Genomic DNA, 16,006 nt, shown 5'->3' with positions numbered 1-16,006 from the left:
ATTTATCAAGAGCCCCTTTGAATGTCTTGGCCACCACATGTTCTAAAAACATAGTACTGTCCCCTTGGACAGTAAACCTTAGTGAGGAGTAAATGACAAAACTTTAAACATAAATCATTAAAATATATATTCATGTGTTGCACTGAACATTCATAAAAAGACCTGAAATATAAAAATAGATTTTTATTTTGATGTCAAAAAGAAATCTGTTAAACTGAGAAAAAACGTTCATGATAACTTCACTGACAAAAACTATCTCACACACACACCCAGTAATGAATGCCACAATGTATTCACAAAAGGTGTCATTCACTATTAAGTATGCTGCTGTATGGTTATTCACAGTAAATAGTCATGTTCGGTCGACAATACAGAGCCTAAATGCAACACGGTGCTGCCAGTAGTCTCAGATTCTTCTTGGTCCTTCTCTTCCTCTGGGCTGATCGGCTGATCAAAAGTTAGTTCGCCCGAGTCCACCAGCTTGGATGAGATATTTAAAGGTTCTCCTTCTTCAGAATCAGGCAACTGCTGCTTGGAAATAAAGTCAGATTTGAAAAGGGCCTGGATCTGGGTGAGAAAGGAGTCTCCCACCGCATCTGGGAGGGGTTCCAAGTATCTCGCCAGTGATGCCAGCATCTACATGATGAAGGTCGTGTAGTTAGGCACACATTAAAACTGTAAAAGCAGCTCAAAGTCACTCCATAGAGTCACTGAAATTTGCAAACTGGGAGGACTGATGGTCGAACTGACCTTCTCCAAACATGTGAGATGGGAGTCTCTCCGAAATAGTCTGTCCATCTGCACACTCCTGACCAGCCACGGCAAAAATGAAAAATAAAATGCTTAGACACACCACCCAAAACAATTTCAATAAAATTTAGGATCAGCTTTAGGGCACCAGTTCAAGATTACACAATACAGTCTTGTGTCTCACTCACCCTGGTGCTTGAGAATATTTGTGGATGATCCACTGAGCCCTCCTCATCGTCTGCTCCCAGTCGGGGATGTCTTGTGATGACAGGAAGTCGAATCTGTACGGCAGCTCTGGAGAGGAACAGAGGCTGAGAGACTGAGCCAGAGGATAAAGTGTGTTACTGCGTACACAAAATCACTGACCTACATTGTCAGCTTGATTTCAAAGCCTCTTGATCTTAACTGTTTTGAAGTTTGAGTCGTGTGTGTGTGTGTGTGTGTGTGTGTGTGTGTGTGTGTGTGTGTGTGTGTGTGTGTGTGTGTGTGTGTGTGTGTGTTAGACTTACTCTGGGGGCCTGAAGGCTCCTGGTTCTCTTTTACCAATAGGCAGGTAGTCTGGGAGTGGGGGGAAGCATTAGCTGGGTCATATGGGCTCACTATCATCCCAATAAACGGGGCTCCACCACGTGAAAAATAACTCTGAAAGATTAAAAATAAATAAATAATAATACCAGAAGTGAAAATAAAACCAGAAGTTCACAAGTAACTCATGTGCAAACTTATTTCATTCAGTCAGTTTTACCTGGAATTGGTGCTGCGTGTTTATGTCTCGCAATGAAGGGTTAGGGTGGAAGGAGGGATGCGAGTGGTACCAGCCCACTACACTGAATCCCAGGGATGACAGCACATCACAGGCCTGTGTCTGAGACACTGGATCCATCTCACACTGCAGACCTGTGCTCACACTGTTACATGGCTCTGCTGCACAGATCTAAACACAGATTTATTAATCACAAAATATAGTTTTCTGAATATAATGTGATTAGAGTTTTATCCTGTTTGTCACATTGGTTCAGACTTCTTGACCTACCTTCAATACTTTTGCTTCTTCATTAAAAGTTCCACCTAGCAGACCAATGACTTCCCCCCTTGACACATGTGCATGCTGATTACAGAAAAGTTATCTGTCAGTATAGGTAAAATCTGTTGTACATATATGAAAAAAACGAATCAGCTTGTGACTGTGTGTATAACATACCATATCCATGATGAGAAGAGTCTCAGCACAGACTATAACCTGGAATGGTTCCTAGGGTGATCAGTAAAGAACAGCTTAGAATAAATGATGACTACTTTGGAGAAAGGATCCTCTTAGTTTATGCAACAAAAAATGAAGAAAATATAATCTTATTAGATATAAGGTATATCTAATAATCCAGTCACCTACTCCTTATCCAACATAGGCTGGGCTGAAGTATATTACAGCTGACATAGGGCAATGAGCACCCTGGAGAGTCTGCCAGTCCCTCACAGGGCCAACAACAGACACACTGACATCACACTGAATTTAGCTTTGCCCACCTAACCTGGGATGTGTGCTTTCAATTGGAGCAAAGGCACCATTAGAAGTCCTGTGGTGGTATTCATGTGGATGTAATTTTGACATGTACCACCCATTAACTGCAGATTAAGCATTCCCCATCCCCATGAAAATGGCTCTCCCTCATTAGTCTACCCCAGCTGGACTAATTACACTGAAAAATCTCCTGAAGAATTTCTCAAGAAACAAATAGTCTAGTATCCATTCTGTATCTGGAAGATGCAACAGAACAAGCCTGATCAATAGAGGCCACGCCAATTAGAGACACATCCATGATTTTTCCGGGTTTTTTTTTTTTTAAAGTGGTGTGGTTAGTCAGTGTATCGGTGAAAAATCTTGATAAGAATGATCACTGACCTTTATATCCTCTTCAAAATATCTGCAGGGAATCAGCTGGAAGGGGTCAAAAGAGCTGGTGGATAGAGTGGGATTATAAACATCCACATCATAAACCTCCTTGTGCTTATAATTTGGTACATTTTGCATCAGTCCACTGTGCTCACCCTCGGTATCTGGACATCTTGTAAGGTTTAGGCTGCTTCTTCATCTCCTCTCTCCGCAGAGCTAATTCTTCTGCACTTAGATGCTGATAAAGAAAAAACACAGAATCAGTAAACATATTAGTAAGAATGTAAATCGTAATTTGATTAAAAGTTGTTGTGCAGTGTCCATACCTCATATGTCTGTCCCTCCAAGTCTTTAGCATCACACCAGTTCCCCCAAATGTCCCGCACACGCCGCTTCCTGGTTCGCTACAACCAGTCAGAAGTTACAAGTCAAGTTCTGGCATGCTTAAAATTTAAATGCTTCCAGTGTCAGAGTCTATTGCTTTATGGGTACCGACCATGCTCTGCAGCCTCTGGGCGAGCTGATAGGCCTCCAGTACATCTTTGCCTTCCTTATGCTTGGAGCGGTCCATCACCTTTGGACGATTGTACACAGCTTGCTCTACAAAAAGGAAGTCAGAGCTTTAACATCAAAAAGAAGATAAAAATTCATAAATCAGAAGACTCAGAGAAATAGACTTACCGCAGTTGAAGTTGATTGCTCCAATGAGTTCCAGATAGGTGTGTATTCTCCCAATGCAGTTGACATCTCCACAGTTCTTTAGACCAGGGCGGACCGATGTCTTGTTTAGGTACTTGGGCTTGCTCTTCAGCCTAGTGGACAAAAACAGTAATAACCACTTTCTGTGCAAAGTTGTGTAAACAAAGTTATCGAACATGTAAACTTAGTTTACCATTGATCCAGGATATAGTTTCTAATCTTCAGATATCTTTCAGGGGTTTTTGATGGTCGCCCCTCAAAGAACTCTGGGATAGCCTGCTTCTCATCCTCGGTGATGGTCTCTGTGTCCATCTCTATTTCTTGTTCGGGGGCCTTCAGCTCCTCCTCTTCATCATCTTCATTCTCCTCCTCCTCCTGGTCATTGTATGGTCTATCATTTAGATTCTTCTCAATCTTGTCTGAAGAATCTAGGACATCATAATGTGTGTCATTAATTTTTCCTATGACAGTGAGGTAAATACACAAAGCACAGTAAGTGTGAAGTACCCATTCCATCACTGTAAGCTTCTTCCAGTTGAGCAATGCCTGTTGAGAACATCTGCTTTGAGTCTGCGTGAGGCGGTGTCTGACAGCTTTGTGGAAATACCGATGCCGTCTTGTTGACCTTCTCATCTCGCTCTGTTACTCCAGGATCTTCTGAGCAACCAGGGAAAGATGAGGGTTGAAGACTTTGCGGAGAAAGAGAGGTGTGGCTCGGTTTCTCCTTCGTCTCATGGATGCTCTCTACCCCACTCAGACTTACATGTTCTTCTGTGGGGCTTTGACTCCCAGAATCTGTTTTCTCCTCAGGCCCACAGAAATCACTGCTGAGGACTGCCTGTGGTTTATTGCCTTCTTCGTCATCACTCAAGTCGTCAGTGATGTCTACATCCTCATCCTCATCGTCAGAAAGCTTCTCTATGCGGACAGCGTTGGCAAGAGTAGACACTTGACTGGAGGTGGGCTGAGGAGGTTGTAGGTGTATTATGGGAGCTACAGAGGGAGCCGCAGGACCAGGATCTGATTTTGCCTGAAAAATGTGTACACAAAAGTTTGTTTATTCTTGATTTTTATTTTCCAACATACCATTGCTAAGGACTCCTTCTGGTTGCATAGAGCGTATGTAGTTCGACTAAATTGCAGGTTTATATCTGCAGATGACTACAACTAAGCTTACATAACAGAAACCTGTCTTGTGCTGTTAGTATAATCCAGGTGGACTGTCTTACCTTATGTTTAAAATACTGCCTGGCGTAACTCTTAACCTGAAGAACGGTACGGCTTTCCATAAGCTTAGCAATCTTAGTCCACCTTCGACCAAACCGAGCCTGTAGAACAACACACCTCGGCAACTTGGACAATACACACAATCTGACTCACTTAAAACAATTATTAAATCCATTAAAAGCTGACCTTCCCAAACAGAAATTACATTTCAGACACAAAAGTTAACTTGCAGTGTAAGCATACCAGGCCTTCCTCAAACAGTTCTTTCTCCTGTTGGGACCATCGAGAGGATGAACCAGCAGACGAAGCTATGTTCTTGGCCGGAGACCTGTCCACACACAGACAAGTTCATGAATAGCAAGGAAATGAGGAATCAGTGTACTGCGCTCATCATCAAGGCTGATGGAAGAAATTACTCACTTTTTCACTTTGTTTTTTTTGTGAGGATCACTGTGCCAAATGTGGTCGGGAATCTCCTTACCTGTCAGGTAATATCTTCGATTATAGTTGAGGACAACTGATTTCATAACCAGCAACAAAATTAGTATTTAAACTATGTAATCAACACAATATAAGGAGCTTCAGCTACTGGTTGAAACTAGGTTGAGATGTTTTGGGTTACTCCTGCACTAACAGGACAAGTGAACATAAAATAATATAACATATTCCCCCACTGTAATTCCATTTACTGTAAGGTCAAGCGTTACATTTTTTTCTTTTAATTTGTCATCTGTCCGTATGTTTACATTAGCCACAGCATGGGGCAGTTATTAGGTAATCCGAAGCTTTCCCAGCTACGTCCTGTGATTCCTGTAGTTAACCTCAATGCATCACTATGCAGTGCGTTTAAGGTCAGTAAAAGGATACTGTTCCTCTAGCAGCATCCTCTCTATCACCTCTCTGTTCTCCGGGCTGATGGAGCTGTCCAGCTCCCAGGGCTGTACAAAGGAGAGACGGAGAGTCAACACGAGCACCCACAGCCAGAAAAACAACGGAGCTTGACGAAGTCATACCAGTATCCAGGCGCTGCTCTTCCCTGTAGGCTGCATGAACTGCTCCTGCACCAAACCTCCTCCGTCCATCTCCCTAAAACAGCGAGGAAAGAAGCTGTGATCAGCAGAGCAGATGCCTCCAGAACTAATCCCAGCTGCTGTTATCCTGCGCCAACATCCGGGTCACCGCTAACTCGCGTAGACCACAGCACAGAAGCCCACCAAACAGCACAGCCATCAATTAATCCAAATAAACAGGCGTCATTACCCAATATTGTTATCAAAGTCATCTCCTTCGATGTCAACATCCACCTCGTCCTCCATGTTACTCGATAAACGTAAACAGCAGAGAGAAAACAGAGAACGCGCACTGGAGGAGAACAGAGGCCAGTGTGACTCACAGCGACACCCTGTGGCTGGATGTCGTTTAATATGTTTAAAGTTGCTTTACTGCCACCTTCTGGTTTAAATTCACCTTAAAGTGGGTTTATTATGCTTTTTTATATTGGACGCTTATTAAAAACAAAAACAAAAAAACGTTGCTATCCTTAAGTTCAGGCTTCAGAGTTCTCTAATTGCTCTTATTTTTCTCTTGGATCTATATGATGTCAGAGACATATTACAGGATATCATGAGCACAACAGTCCCAACTACCCACCCTTAAACCTTCTGTTTAATAGCGGCAGCAAGTCAGCCTTAAAGGGAAGCTGTCCCTGCAGTGAGAAGAGGTAAAAATGGTTCATTTTAGACCGCAAATCATTGTGATGCCCACCGCAAGATAAATAAGTAAATAAATAATGATGAGCATAAGATGCGCACTTTAATGTTCAGTTGTATTACACTTCTAATTCATCAAATTTAAACATATACTGCTGTTACATATGTAATATTTTATACGTTATTGATATATTTCTTCCCCCAACATAATAAAGATGGATAGTGATTCCCTAGAAACTCATAGGAATGAGTAGGCATAAAAGCCCGGGGAGGGTTCAAAGTCATTGAAGAAACAAACAGCTTTAAATATGAGGATTCCTTTTAAAACTTACATTCATTGTCTTCCAGAGGTTGAGAATCCTTTCGGATACAGCATATCCACATTTGATGATATCTACAGCATTTTGATATGACCGAATTCTGTTTCCCTTCCCTTGAGATACTCTGCTAGACTTTTACCACAACCACCTTTAGTTTTTACTTCTTCATGGATCTTCACTGACTTGGACTATGCCATTTCTTTGCCTTGAGACTGTATTGGGTTATTATCCATTAGCACTATAAAGCTCTTTCTGATTGGTTTTGCATCTTTTTGCTGAACGTAAGGAGAGAGTATAGCCCCGTGCTACTTTTGTCAGCAGTCACATCAGTAAACTAATGATCCATTTACTGTGGCAGCTATACACACCCATGACACAGCATTGCCCCCACCATGTTTGACAGATAATGCAGTATCCTTTGTGTCATGTGGCGTTCCTTACCTTCGCCACATTTTGCTCTGTAACCAGTGGTTTACACCTTTTTATAAAACCTTTGTATTTGCATTTATGAAAGCATCTTTTAACTGTAGATTTTGGGGATATGCCATTCTCTCTGAGGGTGTTACTGATTTGGTTAGATATTGTGAAGGGTTTTTCTTGCTGTTGCTAAGCTGGACAGCGTATTCATTCTTTTTAAGAAAGCACCAGATCATTGATGTGGTCGCTCCTGATACTCATTTCATCATAAAAGAACAAAACAACAGGTGTCACATGGCTATTAATTTCTTTTTAAGCCAACTTTCCAATTACTTTTGAGACTCTGAGGATGGGATTCTATGAAGTACGTGTATACCCAAATCTGTATACTGCTATCACTACTTTTCTTTAATAAATGTTTCCTGCCTAGGGACAACAGAAGTGAAATAGCAATTTTGCTAAAATCTGACATGAAACAACTCCAACTGAAAGACAAAAAGAAACAAAAACATTTTATTTAGAAAGAATTCACAGTTTCTAATGGCACTACAGTTTTTTGTAGTAACTCACTCCTGCTCAAAAATACTGTGCAGCTCTTCAGAGTACTCACAGAGACAAAGAGAGGGCGAGAGAGAGGGATAGAGAGAAGGTAGCACTTGACATAAAGGGTAGAAAAACAAAACGGCATAAGGAGTCATACAAAGTGCACACTGAGCATTTAGAATTTCTCTCCAAGTGCTTTCTTGTTGTTTGCTGTGTTATGTGTTTAAATCGATTTAAAGTAGTCTTTTTCATAACACAGACCCACCCACACACACACACACACACACGAGACAAGAAAAAAAAAATCTCGCATGCGTACAGGTTTACACACAAACATATTACACATTCAAACAGGGATTTAAAAAACAAAAACACAAAAAAAACAAAACAAAAAACAAACAAACCACCCTCTGGATTTGCTCGGCTCTTGGAATATAAGTAACCACATTAATAGTGTTCTGAATTGGATTAATCTTTACTGCGTTCCCTTTTATTCAGCAACAATTCATTTCTTCCTCACAAACGACCGCTGTCATTCGATGTGGGGCAAACACATGACATCCAAAAAAAAAAAAAAAAAAAAAAAAAGACTTAAAAGGAGTGTACGACCACAGTAAGAATGCACAAGAAAAAAAAAAAAAAGCAAAAAAGCTAGACAGAAAAGCAGGCAAGCAGAATGAAAAAGCATTTGAAGCCAATAGGAACATGGTAGAGTGGTTAATCAAAGCAGGCATATTTAAAGTTTTCTTCACAGTCACAGACAGAAGTCGTGCACAGGGGGTCAGAGGTGACATTTCTGGATAAAGATATGTAAGGAAAGAAGAGCAGTAGAAGCTGGTCAAAACAGGTAATGACATTCATATGGGATGGTAGCATTAGAAGAAAATTCTGTCAAGACGTCCAACGCCAACCATGCAGAACCTCTATGAAATTGCATAAATAGAAGGGGGAATAAAAAAAAAACCTCTGTTAAATTTATTCTTTAAAAGCAAACAAAAATAAATCTGCAGCTTCCTGCAGTGTTTTTGCTGAATTGTTATATTGAATATACATTAACAAAACAGCCAGGGTAACATAAAATCAGTTAGCCAATCCAGCAGAGATGCTGAAAAGGCAGACAGAAGACAGCACAGTACTACAGTCATTGTTATAGCCTCTCTCTTTTTTCTTTAATAAAAGCATCTCCAACTTTCCAGCAGCTCTGAAAACACACAGAAGCAGCAGCGTGTTCCCAACATACATGTAGCCTTTAACTGTTATTTTGTTGGATATAAAATGCGATTACCGTCCGATATTTCAGGCTGAGCCAAGTACAATTAGACGACGTTATAAGGTAAGAAAACGAAAGAAAGCAAATGGGTTTGAGCCATCCACCATGACTGTATGTGTCAGTACCACTGAGTAGTAATTCTATGTAACAAACTTGCATTGAGCCACTGTGACGCTGCAAGACTGGGAGACTGGCAAACCAGCGACTAGGTTAGAAAATTCTCTGTTCATTTAAATAAATAAATAGATAAATAAAGCTGATCTGTCAGACCCATCTGCAAGGTCCACGAGAGGGTGTGCGTAAACATTCAGCTCTGTTACCCAAGGTTACCCTACAGTAAACTGTGCCCTTAACAGGAAACACTTTGCCCCATACTGGCTCTGACAGCAACTCAAACAAGCCGAACCAGCAATGCTAAGAGAAACATGGCTCAGTTACAAATGAAAGAACTATAAAAGTAATGAAACAATATATTACAGCTTCTTGCCTCTGAGCTGTTTTATCACAGTTACAAAATCTAATGTGACAGCATTTTTGGGCCCAGCCCAAACTGAGCAGGGTCTACAGGAGCTGGACTGCTGCTACTGTATTTGTTTTATGAAGTTAATTGAGACACTTAAAAAAAAAAGAAAAGAAAAGAAAAGGGCTAATACGCTCATGTAGACTTTTCTTCATTCAGCTCTCGTGGTTGGTTTGGAACAAACTGACAGAGACAGAAGGCGAGAATGAGACGGTTTTACCCACTGGTCCCAAACAAACACCTGCAGTCATTTAGAGACTAAGGCAGGATGGAAAAGGTTAAATGATGGCAATGAAAGACAGGAGGAAATAAGAATAAGAGAAGTCATTTGTCATGCTCCACAGTCCTCTTATAATGACATATTTCATCCCAAAGAGCAGCCTAATACTTTTCAAGGAACACGGAGTTGAGACCAGCACCTCTCCTCACTGTGCTCAGAGTGGGGAAATGAATTCACTGGTGCTCCACTTTCATGGGTAAATGTGCTTATCCAGTAGAAAAATGAAAATAAAATAAAATCTCTCAAACACACTTCAATAGTTTTGACTCTTCTTGGTGTTTCACTTCCTATCACAGTGTCTTTTTGTGCACATCAACAACTGTTTACATTTCACGTTTTTAAGAGTTAGAAGGTCTAGAACAGATATAAAGGCACATAACCGTAAACGGGTCTTTGACAGGAGTGAATAAGAACTGAATGATGTTGAGCTACTGCTGCCATAGCCAATTCAGTTCCACGGTGCACCTGGGTGCTCATGGGAAATGTGGTTCTTTGGGTTGTGGTAAGACCTCTTCTGTCTGTCATGTCTGCTACCGTGTAGTGTGTGCACAGGTGTGAGCAGATAATCGTGTAAAGGTGACGCGTGAGGATTCAGACATGTCCGGTGACGGCTGTCACCCCGATGGTCCCGACACTCATCTCCTTGTTTCCCTTCATAAGCTGCTGCAGGCTGGGCAGAGAACCAACGCTCCCCACTGGCATGTGCGGGAACTGCAGCTCGGTCTGGCGAGACTTCCGCCGCTTCGTTGAGCGCTTCTCCTGACGGGACTTAGCAACCGGCTGGCTGAGGGGGAAAGAAAGGCCGTGGCCGTTGCACACGCCATCAGCGGGGAAGACGGGAGAAGGAGGGGGGAGCCGGCTGGCGTACGACTCCTCAGAATGGGTGGACGAGCTGCAGCTGCTAGTCTCTGAGGGGAACTCCTTAGAGGCGCGACGGGGCAATAATGGGCCCTCCTGTGGTGTTGAAGGGGGAGGAGGCAAGGGAGGAGGAGGTGGAGGAGGAGGAGGAAGAGGTAGGGGGCGTGTTGAGGATGGTGGCGCAGGGAGACACGGGTGGAAGCTGTTAAACTTGGGATCCCCGTTAGTGAGGAGAGCAGAAGGATCGAATGCCTTCAGAGTCTCAACTTTGTCCAAAGACTTTGCCTTGCAGCGTTTTTTCTGCAAGGTAAACATAAGAGATGGAGAAATTACTTAAGAAAGATCAGCAGAAAACTAAACAACTAATAACGTTAAGTCACAAACAATAGTCGGAGGAAGGTGGGAAAGTTCAAAAGGGAATGATGGAAATGAGGAAAACAAAAACATACTACTCAACCTGCTTATCTAAAAATATTAAAAACTTGAAGCGAATAAAGCTGGCAGTACACACACAGACACACACACACACACACACACACGCACGCGCTAATAGGTATTTCGCCAATTCTTTCCACTGCTCAGCTGATACCTCATCTCATTTACTCCACAAAATAAAGAATTCCCTTTTCTAAAACAGACGTATTAGAAAGACTCATTGAGACGAGAAAACACAGTACTTGTATACGACGGCCATCACAGCCAACAGACACTGTACCTTTTTCTCTGGAGAAAACCTTAGAGGTTCTACAATGTACAAGTCATCTGGACCTACTGGGGAGGGGAGAAAGGGGCTAGGTTAATGATGGAATGGGATACAGGAATACGTACATGTAATAAGCATGAAGCGACCTTGCAAGTAGTTTTAAAGATGAAAAGGCATAAATCCATATTGTAGTAATAGCTTGTTGTTAAAACAAGATTTGAAATCATAGAAAAGCAGGTGTTGTTTTTATTAAGGAATACTACTTGCAAATGTCTACCATGAGCCAGCAAAGCATTGTGCTCTATTATTAAACTCCTTATGCCTGCATGTGGCAAGCTGGCAATGACAGCCTCCCACCCTCAAGGGCAAACTCTCTCTCTCACACACACACGCATGCACGTCATTAGGGGGTAATGAACAGCAGCGGGAGTTTAAGGTTTCAAGAGCTGATACTTTTATTGCTTGCACCAGCCTTTCCTTGTGGGCGTGTGTTGCTTTAGGCAGTGGCAACAAGAGGGATATCAGTCACTAAACCTGGCAAAATGTCTTAAAGCAACAGCAAAGGTACAAAGAGTGAGCGATGGAGAGAATGAAGCAAGGCTAAGTAGTGTTTGGATGGGGAGAGATATGTGGCAATAGACGCAGTGATCAAAAGCAGTTAGCCTGAAAGTGCCCAAAGGCAAGATTACATGATGTTTGCAGCGTGACTGTAGTGTCAGATCTCAATGCTGCTTATGTTTCAGTTGGAAAAACAAAAGGAGGAAACATATGGGTAAAACAAAAGTGTGTTGGAGGAGAGATTTTTGAAAAGTGAATGGGCACGTAGGAAGAAGACCTCTTACCTTCTGTAGAGGACAGGTGAAACGACTTGGAGCGAACAAGTGGGCAGGTCACCCTGCGCTTCAGGCTCATGTCATCGTAAGAGGAGAAGCATCTGATAAGGGAGGGAAAAATGACTGACATTTACAAGATGCTACATTCATTCCTTGATTGTCAATCTTTCTACAGTTAGTAGCAAGACGGGAATGACAGCAACCGACAGACAACAGCTTCAGTATTCAGTCTAATACGAAAACACTGAACAACACTTAACAAATGTCATAGCAAAGCTTCAGAAATAAAATATCCTATTCATGCATGCGGGTGACAAACCTCTTGGGACTGGGGTAGTGGTTGCTCTTGGGAAGAGCAGTAGAGTTGGTGCTGGGGCCGGGGGCCGAGCTGCGGCAGCACTGCAGACACAGCAGGATCCCCAGAAATAGACACAGAACCAGAGAGACCACCAGGTAGCTCTGACGGTCAGATACCTGCAGAGGACGATTTCAGCAGTCAACAGTGAAACAATGCACAACACATCAAACATTCAACAGCTACGTCGACTTATGATACCGTGAGTGGTCCTTTTCCCCAGTTGTGATGTTTTGTACCATGTCCTCCGTGACCTTACTCCAAAAGCACTTTTAGTTTGGCCTAAACACTGTATGCAAAAGGCCCAGTGAATTTATATAATAAAAAAAAATAAAAATAAAATAAAAAAAGAGAGAGAGAGAGAGAGAGAGAGAGAGAGAGAGAGAGAGAGAGAGAGAGAGAGAGAGAGAGAGAGAGAGAGAGAGAGAGAGAGAGAGAGAGAGAGAGAGAGAGAGAGAGAGAGAGAGAGAGAGAGAGAGAGAGAGAGAGAGAGAGAGAGAGAGAGAGAGAGAGAGAGAAGGAAAAACCAGGACAAACTACCCACAAATTGTTATTCTAAAAAGGATACACAAACTTTATCCTCTATCCTTTTTAATGTAACTGCATTTAATCATGTGGGCTCAGAAAATGTGCCTTGGTGAAAAGTCAAAGCCAAACATGTTGAAATATTCAAGTCAGAAAAATGTTTTCCACTCAAGTCAAACTCTGCACGTGTTTTGGAAGAAGCAAAAGACTTTAAATAAACAACAAAACAAAAAAAGTTAAAACAATACATGATGGCCATGAATATTAAGGTTTCACACAGACACTATACTTATGTGAAAAAAAAAAACTACTTAAATTGTCTGTTTATCTACTTATAAACAAACTTGTAGGTAAAACGAATGTTATATTCCATTATACTTAATTTCACCTCTAGTTACTCTGGCTGGTACCTACTATCTGGCATACTCCATTTCAGATGGATTTCAAGGTCCCGACTACTAAAATCATTACTCCGAACATAAAAATCAAACCTGGACTATATCTGGAACAGCAAGAGATCTGACAACAGATGGTGTTTAAACTACATTATGTTAATGAGCCAGAAGCATCATGATCTATTTTCAACAGGAAGAATAAATCTTTCTCTGAACACAAGCAACAAGGTTTTAAGCCAAACACAAAAAGACAATTCTGTTAAAAACTAAGCAATAGATAGTCTACTCAGCAATCAACGATAGCAATATACCTCTCTCTGCAGCTCGCTGACTGTAGCTGTGAGATTGAGCATCAGTTTAGTGACGTTTTCCAACTGACTCTGCAGGACTTGGATGGACTCTGTCTGCTTCTGGTCCTGAAAATATACAAAAAAAAAAGAAAAAAAAAAAAGAAGATATTAGTCAGCACAGCTGCTCAGGTGTCAGTAGATTGAGTAAATAAGACTCTTAACTGCAAACATATTTTACTGTGATTTAAGATGATTAATGCAATGAGACCTGTTCCTCAGCAATACGGGAGGTGTTTTGCAGCTTGATGATGGTCTTATTGAACGCTTTCTGCATCTCTTCCATCTGTTTACGATATCTGGAAAATCACAGATACATATAAATAACTTCTAATAATCTCTCCCAGATTGCAAATATCCGAAACAAATTAGGGCAGTAAAATCTGTACTGAAACTTTGCTTTTTGTTGCAGTTTAGATTTGAAAAGTTCAACATGGCCAGTGGTTTCACCTCTGGCTGAGTTCCTCCAAGTATCTGCTGGACAGACTCATGTTCATCTCCAGAGCTTTGATCCTGTTGTTCAGCCTCATGAACACACTCTCTTTCTGGCTGGATCCGTGGACTGCGCCTCCGTTAACTAACACGCTGTTCCCATTCACTGCTCCACCATTATAATCTCCACCGTTCTGCAGCTCTGCATAGAAGTCTGTAGCCGTCCGCTGAGCGTTGCCATTACCACTAGCATTCAGCAGTTCCTCTTCTACAGTCTCTTCCACCCGATGAGGCTCTCCTGTCTGAGGAAGTGAATCAGCCTGCTCCCCGTGGGTCTGGGAGGCCTGAACATTTTGTCTCTGCGAGTCCCCGCTGTCTACGCCTGACTTAACTGAGTCTGTGTGAATGTCATTTGAAGGCAAAGCTGCTGGCAGCTCAGTGGGAGGGGAGATAAAATCCTCAGGTCTTGAAGCAGTGGGAAGAGGCTGAACAGGCTGATCTTTGACAGGAGGAACCGTGACGACAGGAGAAGCCGTCTCAGAAGATTGAGATAACGGGGGAGTGCTGGCAGAAAGCGTGGGGGTGACGCTGCTGGCGTGCTGCGTCTTTGGGATAGAGACAGCTTGGAGGAGAGGAGTGGGGACAGGATCTAGGGTTGCGTCTTTAACTAAAGGTAACAAGTTCTCCTTAGGGGTTGGGGTAGGCTGTGTTAGGGAGCTGTGGCTGTCTGAGAAACTCTGAGGGGGGATGGTGGAGGTTCTGCTGGGCTCTAGGAGGATGTTGAGCTCGGGAGTGTATGAATCAGGTGTGTCAGTGCTGAGAGGCGTGTCAGTGGTGTACTCCTCACTGAGAGCTCTGCACTCATTTTGCCCCTTCTCAGGCACCTCGAGTTCTGGAGCCTTTTCTGTGAGAGGAAGGGGTTCTTGGATAGGTGTGGGGGCAGGAATAGGAATCAGTGGAGGTGTGTGTGTGAGGACAGGTGTGCTCACAGTAGGGTGAGTCTGTGTTTGAGTGCTAAGCTGCCTCTTCTTAAGGCTGCGCAGTCTCTCCTTGGCCAGCCTGGCAGAGCACCAGCGATGGAGCAGCTCAGGCAGAGTGACCATGCAAGACAGAGAGAGGGAGGAGAAGGAGGTGAAAGGACAGTAAGCCTGGCTCTCCCACTGGTTCCTGTCTGCCTCCTTCCTCATCTCCTCCTCGCTCTTTTCCCCTTCTTCATCATCCTCTCCCTCCTCCTCCAATAGAGTAACAGTTGACAGTCTGATCTCCTCCTCCTCTTCCTCCTCCTCTACTAGAGTGACAATCTGATCCACATCCTTATGTGGATCAGATGATGAGTGGGAAGATGTGGGGGAGTCACTAGAGACAGAGACCTCTTCTGTTGTAGGTTGTTCTGGCTTTGAAGGTTGCAGTCTGAAGAAAAGAAAAAAGAAAAAACATGCTTTCTGTGGGATTTGGAGTTGAAAAGCTCATCACGTGGAACTGAATTCAATTTAAATGAATAAAGGTATATCTCTGATGGCTCTTACACTGTGTGTAGGGCCTCAGTTGGTTTAGCTGACTCTGTGCTCTCCTTTTCACCCCCCTCTGTTGCGTTACCTGGGGGTTGGAGAAACACACAACAATTAACAAACACAGCACAGCAATAACACTTGGCTACTGTTTTTAAGATTGCGTAGAACCCTCTAACTTGGCAGTGGCTCGTTTCTTTCCACCCTCTTGTAGGAGGGACAGTGTAGGTGCACAGTCCCTCCAGGCTGGAATGCCCATGTTTAGGCAAAGGGAGAAATGCTGTGAACCAGTCTGTTCCAGTTTGAACTGATTGTGTCTCTCCCAAATTCTGCCTCACTCAGTGGGTGTAAATGGGAATAAAAACAGCCACTGTAGAGAGCAAGCAGTAAAAAGACACTATAGAGTTGTGCTAATAATTGAAAG

At 42.7% G+C, this 16,006-nt stretch overlaps 2 protein-coding genes across 2 annotated transcripts in view; both read right to left on the bottom strand.

Annotated features, from left to right (window-relative positions):
* Positions 1–330: 330 nt before the first annotated feature.
* On the bottom strand, positions 331–5,898 carry mysm1 (Myb-like, SWIRM and MPN domains 1). The gene is made up of 20 exons (XM_085347100.1): positions 5,828–5,898; positions 5,581–5,653; positions 5,435–5,505; positions 4,988–5,062; positions 4,811–4,895; positions 4,570–4,668; positions 3,848–4,370; positions 3,534–3,768; positions 3,323–3,453; positions 3,138–3,241; positions 2,968–3,045; positions 2,797–2,879; positions 2,651–2,705; positions 1,952–2,002; positions 1,784–1,858; positions 1,496–1,684; positions 1,260–1,392; positions 939–1,044; positions 751–808; positions 331–636 (listed from the first exon to the last, which is right to left on the bottom strand). Exons 1-20 carry the CDS (start codon positions 5,881–5,883, stop codon positions 340–342), a joined length of 2,577 nt encoding a protein of 858 aa, XP_085203226.1. The 5' UTR covers positions 5,884–5,898; the 3' UTR covers positions 331–339.
* A 2,357-nt stretch (positions 5,899–8,255) lies between these two features.
* suco (SUN domain containing ossification factor) overlaps positions 8,256–16,006 on the bottom strand; it is a 42,337-nt gene continuing 34,586 nt past the window's right edge. Inside the window, exons 17-24 of the mRNA XM_085347098.1 lie at positions 15,601–15,670; positions 14,093–15,484; positions 13,854–13,941; positions 13,607–13,711; positions 12,340–12,494; positions 12,030–12,121; positions 11,200–11,255; positions 8,256–10,784 (exon numbers count right to left, since the gene is read on the bottom strand). Of these exons, the coding sequence (XP_085203224.1) occupies positions 10,218–10,784; positions 11,200–11,255; positions 12,030–12,121; positions 12,340–12,494; positions 13,607–13,711; positions 13,854–13,941; positions 14,093–15,484; positions 15,601–15,670 (2,525 nt within the window). The 3' untranslated portion in view covers positions 8,256–10,217. The remainder of the gene's footprint in view (positions 10,785–11,199; positions 11,256–12,029; positions 12,122–12,339; positions 12,495–13,606; positions 13,712–13,853; positions 13,942–14,092; positions 15,485–15,600; positions 15,671–16,006) is intronic.

This window comes from Diplotaxodon limnothrissa, linkage group LG23, assembly GCF_057381915.1.
Source record: "Diplotaxodon limnothrissa isolate DT_005_m linkage group LG23, D_limnothrissa_male_GT1.1, whole genome shotgun sequence".
Lineage (NCBI taxonomy): Eukaryota > Metazoa > Chordata > Actinopteri > Cichliformes > Cichlidae > Diplotaxodon > Diplotaxodon limnothrissa.
Note: the sequence above shows the minus strand (reverse complement) of the source record. Positions and strands in the feature narration are given on the sequence as shown.